The 14,500-nt window shown below is 44.6% G+C and overlaps 1 protein-coding gene across 1 annotated transcript; it reads left to right on the top strand.

Annotated features, from left to right (window-relative positions):
* The first annotated feature begins 1,912 nt into the window (after positions 1–1,912).
* Positions 1,913–13,638, top strand: LOC141082222 (uncharacterized). Its single transcript, XM_073566166.1, has 4 exons — positions 1,913–2,015; positions 2,095–2,192; positions 2,391–2,481; positions 12,321–13,638. Exons 1-4 carry the CDS (start codon positions 1,931–1,933, stop codon positions 13,247–13,249), a joined length of 1,203 nt encoding a protein of 400 aa, XP_073422267.1. The 5' UTR covers positions 1,913–1,930; the 3' UTR covers positions 13,250–13,638.
* Positions 13,639–14,500: the final 862 nt, after the last annotated feature.

The following is a 14,500-nucleotide window of genomic DNA, read 5'->3' as shown; positions in this document are numbered from 1 at the left end:
TACTTCACATCCCATGTACAATCTCTTGCCCGCTCTTGCTGCTTACACCTAAAGAACATCTCTAGAATTCGCCCTTTTCTCACCATGGAAACAACAAAAACCCTCACTGTAGCATTGATCCACTCCCGCCTGGATTACTGCAATGCTCTATTAATTGGCCTCCCCGTCACTCGACTATCCCCCCTCCAGTCCATACTTAATGCAGCAGCCAGTGTCATCCATCTGGCTAATCGGTACTCGGATGTGTCCGCTCTTCGTCAGTCATTACACTGGCTGCCCATTCATTATAGGATCCGATTCAAAGTACTTGTTCTCACCCACAAAGCTCTCCATGGTGCGGCAACCCCCCTACATCTCCTCCCTCATTTCTTTCTATCGGCCTAGCCGATCGCTGCGCTCTGCAGACGACTTTCGACTAACCTCTGCACTAATCCGTACCTCCCACTCCCGACTCCAAGACTTCTCCCGTGCTGCTCCTATACTCTGGAATGCTCTACCCCAAGAAATTAGGACTAACCACAGTTTGCATAGTTTTAGGCGCTCCTTTAAAACACATTTGTTCAGAGCGGCTTATCACGTTCGCTAATCAAAGTCATTCTATGTGTAAGTGTGCGTGTGTAGCCTATTCACTATCTCCATCCATCCTTCACTCCCTCAAGATGGCTGGACCTTCATTGTAAATATACAATTGTAAATTCACACCTGTACTTTGTATCTCCCCCACCTCATTGTAGATTGTAAGCTCTCACGAGCAGGGTCATCTTATTTTGTCTTATTTTGCTTTAATTATTGTATTGTTAACGTTGTTACTTATGACTTGTGTTTTGAAACTGTTAAACTGTAAAGCGCTGAGGAATATGTTGGCGCTATATAAATAAAGATTATTATTATTATTATTATTGAAGATTACAGTGCGGGGAAGCCGGGAAACATTCATATAGACGGCCGGTGGGGATGGAGTCAGTGACCGACTCTGGCCAAATCTGTTTCTAGAGCCGTAGTAGAAGATGAAGATGTCGTCCTCATCATGAAGGAGTTATTTCTCATGTCGCATGTAATGAATATCTCCTGCAGTATTGCTAATGCCGATTCCAGTGTCGGTAATGAGACAAGAATTAGCGTTATGGAAGATGAGTCTATGAGGAACGTGTTCAGCTGCCAACTCCGAGGAGGAAACTGCTTGTTGTCTGTGGCCTAAATATATAGGTTTTATTAGTAGATGTCAGGGAAGAAAACTAAACCCTGTAAGATAATAAATCTCCTCATATGTTTCCCTTATTATCTCCAGTAATTGTATTATTACACAGGATTCTTATGATGTTACATCGGCTCATCTTCTTCTCATTCAGGTCTCTACAATATCGGATCCTCTCAGTGAAGATCTTCTACAGAAGAGAATTTTCCTGATTTACCCATCAAGGATGGATATGGACAGAGACAAGATGGCGGAGAGGATATTACACCTCACCCTAGAGATCCTCTTCCGTCTCACTGGAGAGGTGAGAGATTCTGATGTCGTCACATTACATCATTCTTATCTATGGGAATAACAGGTGGACAGAACTGGAGAGGTGAGGACTCTGGAAATGTCTGTAGTGAGATTTATTAATGTGTCTCTCCATAACCAGGATTACACAGTGGTGAAGAAGACCTCTAGTGATCGCTGTCAGGACCCTGTGTCTGAGGGATGGGGAAGACCCCTGAGCCCAATCACGGGGCCTCCACCTCACCCCCTGATCCATGAGGACATCAATGACCAGAAGATCCTAGAACTCATCTACAAGATGATTGAGCTGCTGACTGGAGAGGTGACACTGCTGGGAATGCTGGGACATTATACAGTAACACTATGAAGGGATTGGGGGGATGACGGTATCATTGTATGTGTCAGGTTCCTATAAGGTGTCAGGATGTCGCTGTCTATTTCTCCATGGAGGAGTGGGAGTATTTAGAAGGACACAGAGATCTGTACAAGGACGTCATAATGGAGGTTCCCCAGCCCCTCACATCACCAGGTAATAGGACTAAATACACACGGCCAATAATTATCTGTATGTAGAGAATGAATTCAGTCCCTTTGTGTGTTTCCTCCAGATCTATCCATTAAGAGGACAACACCAGAGAGATGTCCCCGTCCTCTTCTTCCACAGGACTGTAGCCAAGAAGATCCCAGTGTTTCTCAGGATCATCAGGTAGATGGAGAGAAGGTGTCAGGAGATCTCCCCTATGATGTGTAGACGGCTGTGAAGGTCTTGTGCTCAGTCTTGTTTTATCCCCCAGTATTATATGTTTTATACTTGTGTAATGAGAACGGTGGAGATGGCAGGATTAGAGCTGATCATAGATGGGACTTCTCCATCTGTCGGTGACTTTTACAATATTTGTTTCAGGGTGAAGATCTGACCCATATTAATACTACAGAGACATATGTGAGAGATGATGAGTGGTGCAAAGAGGAGATTCCCACATATGACTACCCAGGTGAGTAGTAACCACTGAATGCAGAGAAGTCACAGATTCCTCTCAGTCACCGGCTGTGGCTGCTTTATCGGTGGTGTAGTCCGGCCATATTACCATGATCACCATTTTGCCTCTAGATCACAACATTCTCCTCCACCCAAAACTGTTCAAATGACTTTGGGCAGTGAAAGCCCTTTTCTATAGAACTTACAACCAATTACATTGTTTTTGATCCTAAGGAATTCAGATTACTGCACAATCTCTCCTGAAATGGGGAGCAATATTATTTTCTTTGTGCAGTGGATGATTTTGCAAACTCCCCTCTCCCGCACTCTGACCACAATCTTCTTTCATTCTCTATAAAGAACTGCCAGGCTGCTCAGGTCACCCCCACTGTCCATACTTATAGAAACATACAGGCCATTAACTCCCAGAAACTTATGAAGAACTTTCAGTCTTCATTGGCCCCTATCTCCTCCCTCTCATGTCCTGATTCTGCATTGAAGCATTACAATGAAACACTTCAAAGTGCCCTGGATGAATTTGCACCCCCTATAAATAGAACACCACAACGCAGACGGCGACAACCCTGGCACACGGTGCAAACACGTTTCCTGCAGCGGCTCCAGGAGCGCCGAACGTCTGTGGAGAAAATCCAATCTACACGAAGATTTCATCCATTATAAGTTTATGCTTAGAACATACAACACTGCCCTTCACCTCTCCAAACAAACCTATTTCAACACCCTCATCACCTCACTGTCCAATAACCCGAAACGTCTCTATGACACTTATCATTCTCTACTCAACCCAAGAGTACAGGCCCCAACCACAGAGCTTTGAGCTGACGATCTGGCCAATTACTTAAAAGAAAAAATTGACCAGATTCGACAGGAAATTATCTCCAAATCACCTCATACCATGCACTGTCCTCCCTCCCCCACTGCATCTAGCTCACTCTCTGATTTTGAACCAGTAATAGAAGAAGAAGTAAGCAGGCTCCTTGAATCTTCTCGCCCAACCTTTTGCATCAGTGACCCATTTCCGTCACATCTCCTCCAGTCCCTTTCCCCTGCTGTCACCCCTCACCTAACTAAAATATTTAACCTCTCTCTCTCTCTTCTGGTATCTTTCCCTCCTCATTTAAGCATGCCATCATACATCCACTACTTAAAAAACCATCCCTCGACTAAAACTGTGCCGCTAACTATAGACCTGTCTCTAATCTTCCCTTCATTTCTAAACTCCTGGAACGCCTGGTCCACTCCCGTCTTATCCACTATCTCTCTGATAACTCTCTTCTTGACCCTCTCCAATCCGGTTTACGCTCCTTACACTCTACTGAAACTGCCCTCACTAAAGTCTCTAATGATCTACTAACAGCTAAACCAAATGGTCATTACTCCATGCTAATTCTCTTGGATCTCTCTGCAGCATTCGACACTGTGGATCATGAGCTCCTCCTCCTCACTATGCTCCGTTCCATTGGCCTCAAGGACACCGTTCTCTCATGGTTCTCCTCCTATCTCTCTGACTGCTCCTTTACTGTATCTTTTGCCGGTTCCTCCTCCTCTCACCTTCCCCTTACTGTTGAGGTTCCTCAAGGATCGGTTCTAGGCCCCCTCCTCTTCTTGTACACTGCCCATATTGGTCAAACAATCAGTAGATTTGGTTTCCAGTACCGTCTCTATGCTGATAACACCCAATTATACGCTTCTCCTGACATCACACCAGCCTTTCTAGAAAACACCGGCGATTGTCTAAATGCTGTGTCTAACATCATGTCCTCACTATATCTGAAACTGAACCTGTCAAAGACTGAACTCCTTGTGTTTCCTCCCTCTACTAATGTACCTATACCCGACATTGCCATTTCTGTGTGTGGCTCCGCTATTACTCCCCAGCAACATGCCCGCTGTCTTGGGGTCATACTTGATTCTGAGCTTTCCTTTGCCCTCTACATTCGATCACTGGCTCGCTCTTGTCATCTGCACCTCAAAAATATTTCTAGAATTCGACCTTTTCTTACTTTTGCAAAAACTCTTACTGTTTCTCTTATTCATTCTCGTCTCGACTATTGTAACTCTCTTCTAATCGGTCTCCCTCTTACCAAACTCTACACTCTCCAATCTGTCTTGAATGCTGCAGCCAGGATCATATTCCTCCCCAATCATTACACCGATGCCTCTACCTTTTGCCAGTCATTACACTGGCTACCCATCCACTCCAGAATCAAGTACAAACTTATTACCCTCACCCACAAAGCCCTCCATGGCTCAGCACCACCCTACATCTCCTCCCTTGTTTCAGTTTACCACCCTACCCGCGCCCTCCATTCTGCAGATGACCTGAGGTTAGCATCCTCAATAATCAGAACCTCCCACTCCCGTCTCCAAGACTTTACACGTGCTGCGCCAATTCTTTGGAATGCACTTCCCGGGTCAATACGATTAGTCCCCAATCCCTACAATTTTAAGCGTGCCCTAAAAACGCATTTATTCAGACTGGCCTATCAACTCAACACATTAACCTAATCTATCCCTGTGTGGCACAGCCAAAAGTTTTACCATAACCAGGTTCCCCGCATCATGTTCCCACATGCTTTATGCATCCATTAGCCCTCTGTGTCTGTACTGTTACACACTTAACATTATGGCTGGTCCATACAATCAGGGCAACTGTTACCACCCACCTTTCGTGTCTACCTCTTTCCTCATAGATTGTAAGCTTGCGAGCAGGGCCCTCATTCCTCTTGGCATTTGTTATAATCTATGTGATTATTGTTATGCTGTAATGTCTATTGTCTGTACAAATCCCCTCTGAAATGTAAAGTGCTGCGGAATATGTCGGCACTATAGAAATAAAATTTATTATTATTATTATTATTATTATTATTTTCTCTGATCTTCTGGTCAGGATTCATAGTAGCTCCAATGGTCCACCATAAATGAATTCAACTCTGGTTTACTGTTGTTTAATCTGTATTTGTAGTTTTCAGTAATGAGATTCTCGTGCTCTGGGGCGGTGCTGTGGGTGGGGCTGTGGGCGGGGCTTTATGTGGTCTGATTACATATTCATCTGTATTGGCTTATGACAGGTCGCTGATCCCTCACTGACCTGCCCCCCATTATTACATAATACATATAATAGCATTGATATTATTGGTGATAATGCCTATAATATTGTGACTATTGTGAGGCTTAGAAAAAAATTACATCCAGCAAAATGTCACCAGCGATGGCGGCGTCATTTGACTTTTTGAATGTAAAATATGCTGGAATAATTAGCGGTTGCCATGTCGTGTTTGGAGAGCCCCTGATGTACCTAAACAGTGGAAACCCCCAACAAGTGACCCCATTTTGGAAACTAGACCCTTTAGGGAACTTATCCAGATGTGTATTGAGCACCTTGAACCCCCAAGTGCTTCACAGAAGTTTATAGCGTAGAGCCATGGAAATAAAAAAAATAAATTTTTTCCTAAATCTTTTTACCTCGATATATATTTTAGTTTGTCCTGAGTACGCTGACACCCCCATATGTGGGGGTAAACCACTGTTTGGGTGCATGGCAGAGCTCGGAAGGGAAGGAGCGCCATATTGGAGAGCAGATTTTGCTGGAATTGTTTGTGGGTGACATGTCACATTGTCAGAGCCCCTGAGGTGCCAGAACAGCATAGGCCCCAAAAGTGACTGCATTTTACCAAATACTTCCCTGAATGAATTCTTCTAGTGGTGCAGTGAGCATACTGACACCACAGCTGTTCCATAGACAATTATACCACTGGGCAGTGAAGAAAAAACAATTATATTTTAACCACTAAAATATTGTTTTAACCCCAGATTTTACATTGGAAAATAGGTAGATAGGTAAATGGTCATCATAGGTAAATCTATGGGTGTACATAGATGAATTTGCAAGGGGTGTCATTTCCAATTCCCAGAGGGGTGTCATTTCCAAAATGGGGTCACTTCAGGGAGGATTCTGCTGTTGTGGCACTTTGGAGAGCCGCTAAGTGCCAAAACAACAGAATTCCCCCTGAAGTGACCCCATTTTGGAAATGACACCCCTCTGGGAATTCATCTATGGATATAGTGACCATTTTCACTACATGGATGATTTCCAGAAACACGTAGTAGAAGTTTTAGAGCAAAAATTGCAAAAATGTCATTGTAGTGCCCAATATATTGTGCCCAACTTGTGTCTCTGGAGACCTCCCCCCACCTACCCCCGGAAATTGTTAAGTCAGCTCTACTCAAAAGTGTCTGTCACCAAATAAACCAAATGCTTGATTGTCAAAACAGTTCAAAAACGTGGTTCTGTGTGGAGATTGTAAAGCCGTCATGGAGGCATAAGGCTGGCAATGATGGGCATTGTGGGTAATAATAGCGGGTATCATGCCTCATTCCTCTCGTGGAACATACACGACATCTTCTCTGGGGGTTCTTTCTTGTTTCAGTTACTGGGATGAGTGCAATAAAATGTCGCTCAGTGAGTCTTCTCACATCTTCACATTCTAAAGGATTGGTGGGGACAAAATTTTCAAAAACAAGATTTACATGACCTTTTCCTGATAATCAAGGAAAGTATCTGCATTTCCGGCTTTTTTGTATAACACAAAAGAATTATATGTGGCCACCTGAAACAAATACATGACTAACTTTTTATACCAGGTATATGATTTTCTTGATACCTGGTATGGCTGTAGAACCTGATCTGCAAGGTCCACCCCCCACATATTTGTTGTAGTCAATGACAGACACAGGTTTTGGAGTGGTGGATCCCTGTTGGTCTGCAGTGGCCCTTGTGGCATCTGTGTGGATCGAGCTCAGGATAAAAATATATTTTTCATCCTTATACTTAAGGACAAGCAGCTCTCCATTGCATAAAGCCCCTGACTGCCCCATTCGGAAATGTTCTTTGACCAATGATTGTGGAAACCCCTGATGGTTTTTGAGAATGGTCCCACAAGCCCCTATGTTATGTTCAACCAGACTTTTAAATAGGGGTATGCTGGTACAGTAGTTGTCAACATACAGATTTTAGCCTTTTTGTAAAAAAAGGCTCAAAACGATTTTTCCAGATGTCCCCAGATAAGTAGGACATCCTGGTGGGATTAGTTGTCTATCTTTCCCCTCATAAATGTGAAAAGCTGATGTGTATCCGGTTGAACTCACGCACATTTTATAGAGCTTAATTCCGAACCTTGTCCTCTCAGAAGGAATAAATTGCTTGAGGTCCAGTCTTCCTTTGAATTTTACAAGGGACTCATCAATGGAAATGTTTTCTGTTGGGGTGTAGAGCTTTAAGAACTTTTCTGTCAAGTCTTCGATGATGGGTCTGATTTTGTATATTCTGTCATGTTCTGGGACATTTCTGGGCAGGCATTGACTATTGTCATTAAAATGCCAAAATCTCATGAGCATTTCATAACGGGTCCTAGGAATAACGGCAAAAACATAGGGGTGGCTTGAACAGGGCTTTTTTAACAAGACACATAGCGAATGTAAGTCCTAAAAAAAATTTCATTTCTAGTTGGTGTCCATAAATGTGACCTACCATAATAGGATTGTGGATTCTGGCTGATGAATTGGGACGCATATAAATTTGTAAGCTAATATGCTCTAGCAAGCTATCTGTCATAAACATATTAAAAAAATAATTGGTCCAAAATTTTCCACCTCCACATTTATACCAGGAATGGCATTAAAATTAGGGATGAATGGAGTAGCCGAAACCGAAGCCTCCCATCTGGGAAATGCTACATCAAGAGGCAAAGCTTCTTGGACATTGGTGTGCGCCAATTCACGAGCACTGGGGACAGCGCTAGTACTGGGCATTGTTCCCTGAGTTGGAGACATTTCTCCAGAAGCGCTATTTGTCCTTCTTGTTGTACTGGTCCTTGTGTGTGAGGATGGACCAGAATCACTGCTCATTTCTGAGCTATCACTGTCGCTGCTACTAAAGCCCTCGAAATCCACATCGCCATCTGACACTGCACTTTCTTCACAGTTAGAACATAAAAGTGCATAAGCCCCCTCTGCACTATAATACTGACGGGCCATTTTATTTTATTTATTTATTTTTTTTCGTAAATAGAAAACTACGACATGACGTGACCAAATTATTGGGCAGGCAATTGAGAAAAGCCTAATTCTTTACCCTATCCCTAACTTTAGAATAAACCCTAACAGTAACCCTAACTTTAGTCCCAACACTAACCCTAACTATAGCACTAACCCTAACCTGCCTTATCTGTTTTTTACTTTATTGCAAAATCAATGACTGACACAGCTCTTGGCAGCAGCACTTGTAAGGCTACTTTCACACTAGCATTTCCTGGAGCTGTGGAGGGATGCGCATGGCCGCCCCTCCTCCGGTCAGCTCCACCTATGGGCGCATGACGCTGCATGCGGCCTGCGTATCCTATCTTTAGCATTGGGTACGCAGGCCGTGCGCAGGTATGTATTTGCCGGCGCATGCGTCCCTTTGACGGTGCGCCGAGCGCACCAAAATGCAACACGGTTAAAGTTTTTTGCATAGCTTGCCATTTTTACGGACAATTTAAACAGGTTGTCCACTACTTTTTAGTAACCCCCCTATTGTAGCCCCCCGGGGCCCATAATGATTTTTGTAATTACCTTGCGTTGCCAATTCTGCCTGTGAGCGGCGCTATGCGGGCGGCTGAGTCCGAGTCATGTGACCGCCAGGCTACAGCCGCCGCTAACATCTGCTGATGTCACGTCAATTTCCTGACTATGGAAATTGATGTGACGTCAGCAGGCGTGACCCAGTATCAACACACTGCTGTCACTCATCAAGAGTCACAGTAGTGTGTGGGCGGTGCTGCACCAGACATCACAGCCCCGTCACTCTGCAGCATCTGTCTCCTCACCCATCAAGAGTGACGGGGCTGTGTAGGGGTTGGACAGGCTGTCTGCCAGCTGTGCGAGGGGTGGACAGGCCATGCAGGGGTCTGCGGGCTGCTGTGTGGGGGGGGCCGTGCAGGGGTCTGCAGGCTGTCTGCTGGCTGTACGGGAGGTGAAGGGGCTGTGCGGGGTCTGCGGACTGTCTGCCAGCTGTGCGGAGGGTGGGTGGGCTGTGTGGGGGTATGCAGGCTGTCTGCTGGTGCCGGCTCTGCGGGGGGGTGGAAGGGTCGTGCGGGGGTCTGTGGGCTGCTGTGCTGGGGGTGGTGGGCGGGCTGTGCTGGGGTCTGCAGGCTGTATGCTGGCTGTGCAGGGGGTGGACGGGCCGTGCGGGGGTCTGCCAGCTTTGCGGGAGGGTGGGTGGGCTGTGTGGGTGTTGCCAGGGCTGTGCGGGGGAGTCTGCGTGCTGTGCTGGCGGTGCCGGGGCTATGCGGGGGTGTGTGCGCGTGCGTGTGTATGCAGGCAAGCATCATCCAGTGGGACTACAAGTCCCATCAGGTGATGCTTGCTACACTGTCAGTGAGTGACACATTAGCCAATGATGGGACAGAAGTAGTCCCATTATCCGGCTAATGTGTTGAAAGTGAAAAAAAACAAAAAACAAATTCTGAACATACAACATATAGAATATACATATAACATACAACACATAACATAGAGTATATACTTACCAATCACCTAGTTCCCCGAAGCCATCGATCTGTAATAAAAATAAAATAATAAAGCAACCTATACTCACCTTTCCGCTGTAGTCCAGATAATAACGAGGGTCCCATGACGATCTCCCGTGTAGAGCAGCCGCATCAGCTGATGCGACCGCTCTCCAGGGGCCCCAGCAATGAAATGATAGACGGAGGTAATCCTCCCCTGTGTATCCCTCCGCCGCCGGGAAAGTGGTCCCGTAACCCTAACCCAAGCCCTAACCCTAATTCTCATGCAGCATTGCTGGAAAGTGAGAGCCTGAACTCATGTCACCTCAGTGATGCACTGCAGGAGCCATTGTCTCCTGTCAGTTCACCACTGGGAGGCGCTATAGAGCGGTCACATCACCTGATGTCACTGTTCTATAGGGGAGATCGTCGTGGGACACTCGTTATTAATTGGACTGTGCCGGACAGGGAGTATACGGTTTGTTTATTTTTTTACTTTTTATTAGAGGAGACCGAGGGCGTCACTTGGATCTGGGCGTGCAATAAAAATATGATATCCATGTTGTGTTTTATTTCATTAAAATACTTTATTCTTATGTGTGTTTTTTTAATCCTTTATTACTATAAGATTAATAATGGATAGGCTGACGCCACTCCATTGTTAAACCGGGCTTAATGTCATTTTCCAATAGCAAGGTGACATTAACCCCTTATTATCCCATATCCCACCGCTACACGGGAGTGGGAAGAGAGGGGCTAAGTGCCAGAATTGGCGCATCTTATATATGCGCCATTTCTGGGGCGGCTGCAGGCTGGTATTTGTAGCTGGGGGGGTCCAATATCCATGGCCCCTTCCTAGGCTATGAATATCAGCCTGCAGCATAAAATTTAGGGGGACCCCCACGTCATTTTTTGGGGGGTCCCTTATTTTAATAGCCAGTAAAGGCTATGAAGACAGCTGCGGGCTGATATTCATAGCCTGGGAAAGGGCCATGGGTATTGTCCCATTCCCAGGCAAAAAATATTGGTCCCCGGCAGTCGGCTTTCCTCCTCTGGTGCAGAAAGTTGCGCGGGAGCCCACGCCATTTTTTTTTTACTTTTTAAAATGAAACATTGTTCATTAATAAACATGGATATGGAAATATCTATGGAAATAAAATATCTATGGAAAAATCTATATATAGATCCATATATCTATCCCATATCTATCTATCTATCCCATATCTATCTATGTGTGTAATGAAGTGTGGGATGGACAAGTGTAAATGAGGAGGCCGGACAGAAATGGCAACACAAATCTTTTTTTTTGTTAAATGACATCTTTATTTAGGTTACAAAAACACATACAATCCACATTTTAAAAAAGCACATGAAAAACCGCATGACAAACGCATCAATAACGCACCTGCATTTTCTGCCAAGAGCTGTGGATTCTGTGTGGAATAATCCGCCCGGTGTGCACACAGCCTTATAGCTCTCAGCACTATAACGGTGTGTACATGGCGACTTATTATTAAGAACGTCTGTGTCTGTGCACGCTCCTGAGTGTGCGCTCATGATGCTTGCAATGTGTTTTATGTGAACACGTGGCGGATTGTGCTGCCGATTTTTCCGTGCGGATTTTGCTAAATCCGCAGATAAAATGACCTGCGGATTTATAGCGGATTTTGTTCGGCTTTCCCCTGCGTTTTTACACCTGCAGATTCTTATAATGGAGCAGGTGTAAAACGCTGCGGAATCCGCACAAAGAATTGACATGCTACAGAAATGAACCCTCAGCGTTTATGCTGCTGATTTTCTGCACCATGTGCACAGCGGTTTTTGTTTTACATTGACTATAATGGTACTGTACAATGCAGGAGAATCTGCTGTGGATCCGCATTAGAATCCGCAATTTGTGCACAGACCCTTACAATAAGATGCTTCAAATTGAAGAGAGAGGAGGGAGGGGTTTGGGTGTGTTTTGGAGTGGGTGTGCTAGGTGCTGGCTTACAGGCCAGTGCAATGCATCATGGAACTTGTAGTATTAGAGCACAGTAAGTCGGGAGAAAGAAAGTTGTCAATTAACCCCATGAGAGCTGGAGCCAGCACTGAGGATGTGCTGCTAGAGCATGATAAAAGGTAATATTGCTAAAATAAACATAGTGGATGTTTTTAGTGGCACATAATAGCAAGATTTATGAAAAAAAAAAGTTACAGTAGTGGACAACTTCTTTAAGTAGAAATGTTCAAAAATATAAAACTCAATGATATTTTATGAAAGAAAAATTGTTTTTTGTCTTGGTAGATGACTGTACCAGGATATCAGGGGGACAGCTGACATCTTCAATTTTTAAATCTGATGATCTTGAGATCCTACAAGATACAACTGAAGTGATTGCTATTACTCCAGATATATCATCATCCATTCACAGCAAAGATCTGTCATCTGATCCTATGAAACAGGTCCCATCTTCTGATTCATTACTGACTACTAGGGAAAATCAAAGTCACAAAAGAGGCATTAAAAAACAAACTGCTCCTAAAGCAAAAAATTCATTTTCATGTTCGGATTGTGGGAAATGTTTTCACAAGAAATCTAATTTTGTTACACACAATAGAACTCACACAGGGGAGAAGCCTTTTTCATGTTCAGAATGTGGGAAACGTTTTAACCAGAAATCAAATTTTGTTAACCACCAGAGAATTCACACAGGGGAGAAGCCTTTTTCCTGTTCAGAATGTGGGAAATGTTTTAACCAAAAATCAAGTTTGGTTGATCACCATAGAACTCACACTGGGGAGAAGCCTTTTTCCTGTTCAGATTGTGGGAAATGTTTTAACCAGAAATCGCATTTTGCTAACCACCAGAGAATTCACACAGGGGAGAAGCCTTTTTCCTGTTCAGAATGTGGGAAATGTTTTAACCGGAAATCAAGTTTGGTTGATCACCATAGAACTCACACTGGGGAGAAGCCTTTTTCCTGTTCAAATTGTGGGAAATGTTTTAACCAGAAATCACATTTTGTTAACCACCAGAGAATTCACACAGGGGAGAAGCCTTTTTCCTGTTTAGAATGTGGGAAATGTTTTAACCAGAAAGGGGATCTTGTAAAGCACCAAAGAACTCACACAGGGGAGAAGCCTTTTTCATGTTCAGAATGTGGGAAATGTTTTAACCAGAAAGGGGATCTTGCTAAGCACCAAAGAACTCACACAGGAGAAAAGCCTTTTTGATGTTCAGAATGTGGGAAATGTTTTACTCAGATTTTAAGTCTTGCTACACATGAGAGAATTCACACAGCAGAGAAGCCATATTCATGTTCAGAATGTGGGAAATGCTTTAAATGGAAAATAGATCTTGATCGCCATCAAAGAACGCACACAGGGGAGAAGCCTTTTTTGCTGTTCAGAATGTGGGAAATGTTTTAACCGGAAAGTGATTCTTGCTAGACATCAGAGACCTCACACAGAGGAGAAGCAATTTTCATTTTCTTAATGTGGGAAATATTTTACTTGGAAATCAACTGTTAATAAACATCAGAGACGTCACATAGGGGAAAAGCCTTTTTTATGTTCATAATGTTGGAATAGTTTTAACCAAAATAGAATTTTCTTAAATGGGTTGTCTCTTGTCATTCCTCATGTTTGCTGACAAAAGGATAAAACTAAACTTTATTAATTCCAAATGTAAAACTATACCCATAATTCACCCCCTTAAGGTTAGTCAGTAGGTGACTAATAGAAAAAACATGTACCCCAAAGTTCAGTATATAAGGTGAGGTGACGTATACTGTGACGGAGTCAGCTTCAGCTGAGCTGATTTCTAGAGTGGACCCTCTGGGTCGTGGCACCCACCCACCTAGGGCGAGCTGACCTTGTGAGGGACCACCCCTACACAGGGAGAGTCAGGGGCAAGACCAAGGGGGTGAGCCACCACCACTGCTGGAACCAGACGGCCGACTCAAGAAAGACACAGGTGTGAGTGTCTGGCAACAGGGAACGTGGAGGGTACAAGACATAACAAAGCGTGGTCACAGGGTTTCTTCAATAAAGCATGGTCTCAGGGTTTAATCAGAAACACGATATAGTTACAAGGACAAAGTGAAACATAGCAAGGTGCATGCGTTGTCACGCCAAGGTCCAAGGCATGATACGTGCTATGTGGCACGCCAGGGTTCCCGCAAGGGCTAGATGGCATTGGACTCCGGACATCTGGCAATGATCGACAGGCTCCGGACATTAGGCTGCAGTCTTCAGGTTCCGGACCTCTGGCAGCGATCGGCAGGCTCTGGGCATCTACCAGGGATCAGGCAAGGAGGGACGCCGGAGTTCAAGACATGGTGCATGTTAGGAGACACGCCAAGGCAGGGGTCCAGGCAGGATGAGTGCTAGGAGACACCAGGGTCCAAAGCAAAGTTCAAGGCAGGGTGCGTGCTAGGGGGCACACCAGGGTCCAAGGCAGGGTGCAAGGCAAGGTGCGTGTTA

Source organism: Dendrobates tinctorius, unplaced genomic scaffold, assembly GCF_039654945.1.
Source record: "Dendrobates tinctorius isolate UK_male_01 unplaced genomic scaffold, ASM3965494v1 ptg000017l, whole genome shotgun sequence".
Taxonomy (NCBI): domain Eukaryota; kingdom Metazoa; phylum Chordata; class Amphibia; order Anura; family Dendrobatidae; genus Dendrobates; species Dendrobates tinctorius.
The sequence above is the reverse complement of the archived record's forward strand: the minus strand, read 5'-3'. Positions and strand labels throughout refer to the sequence as shown.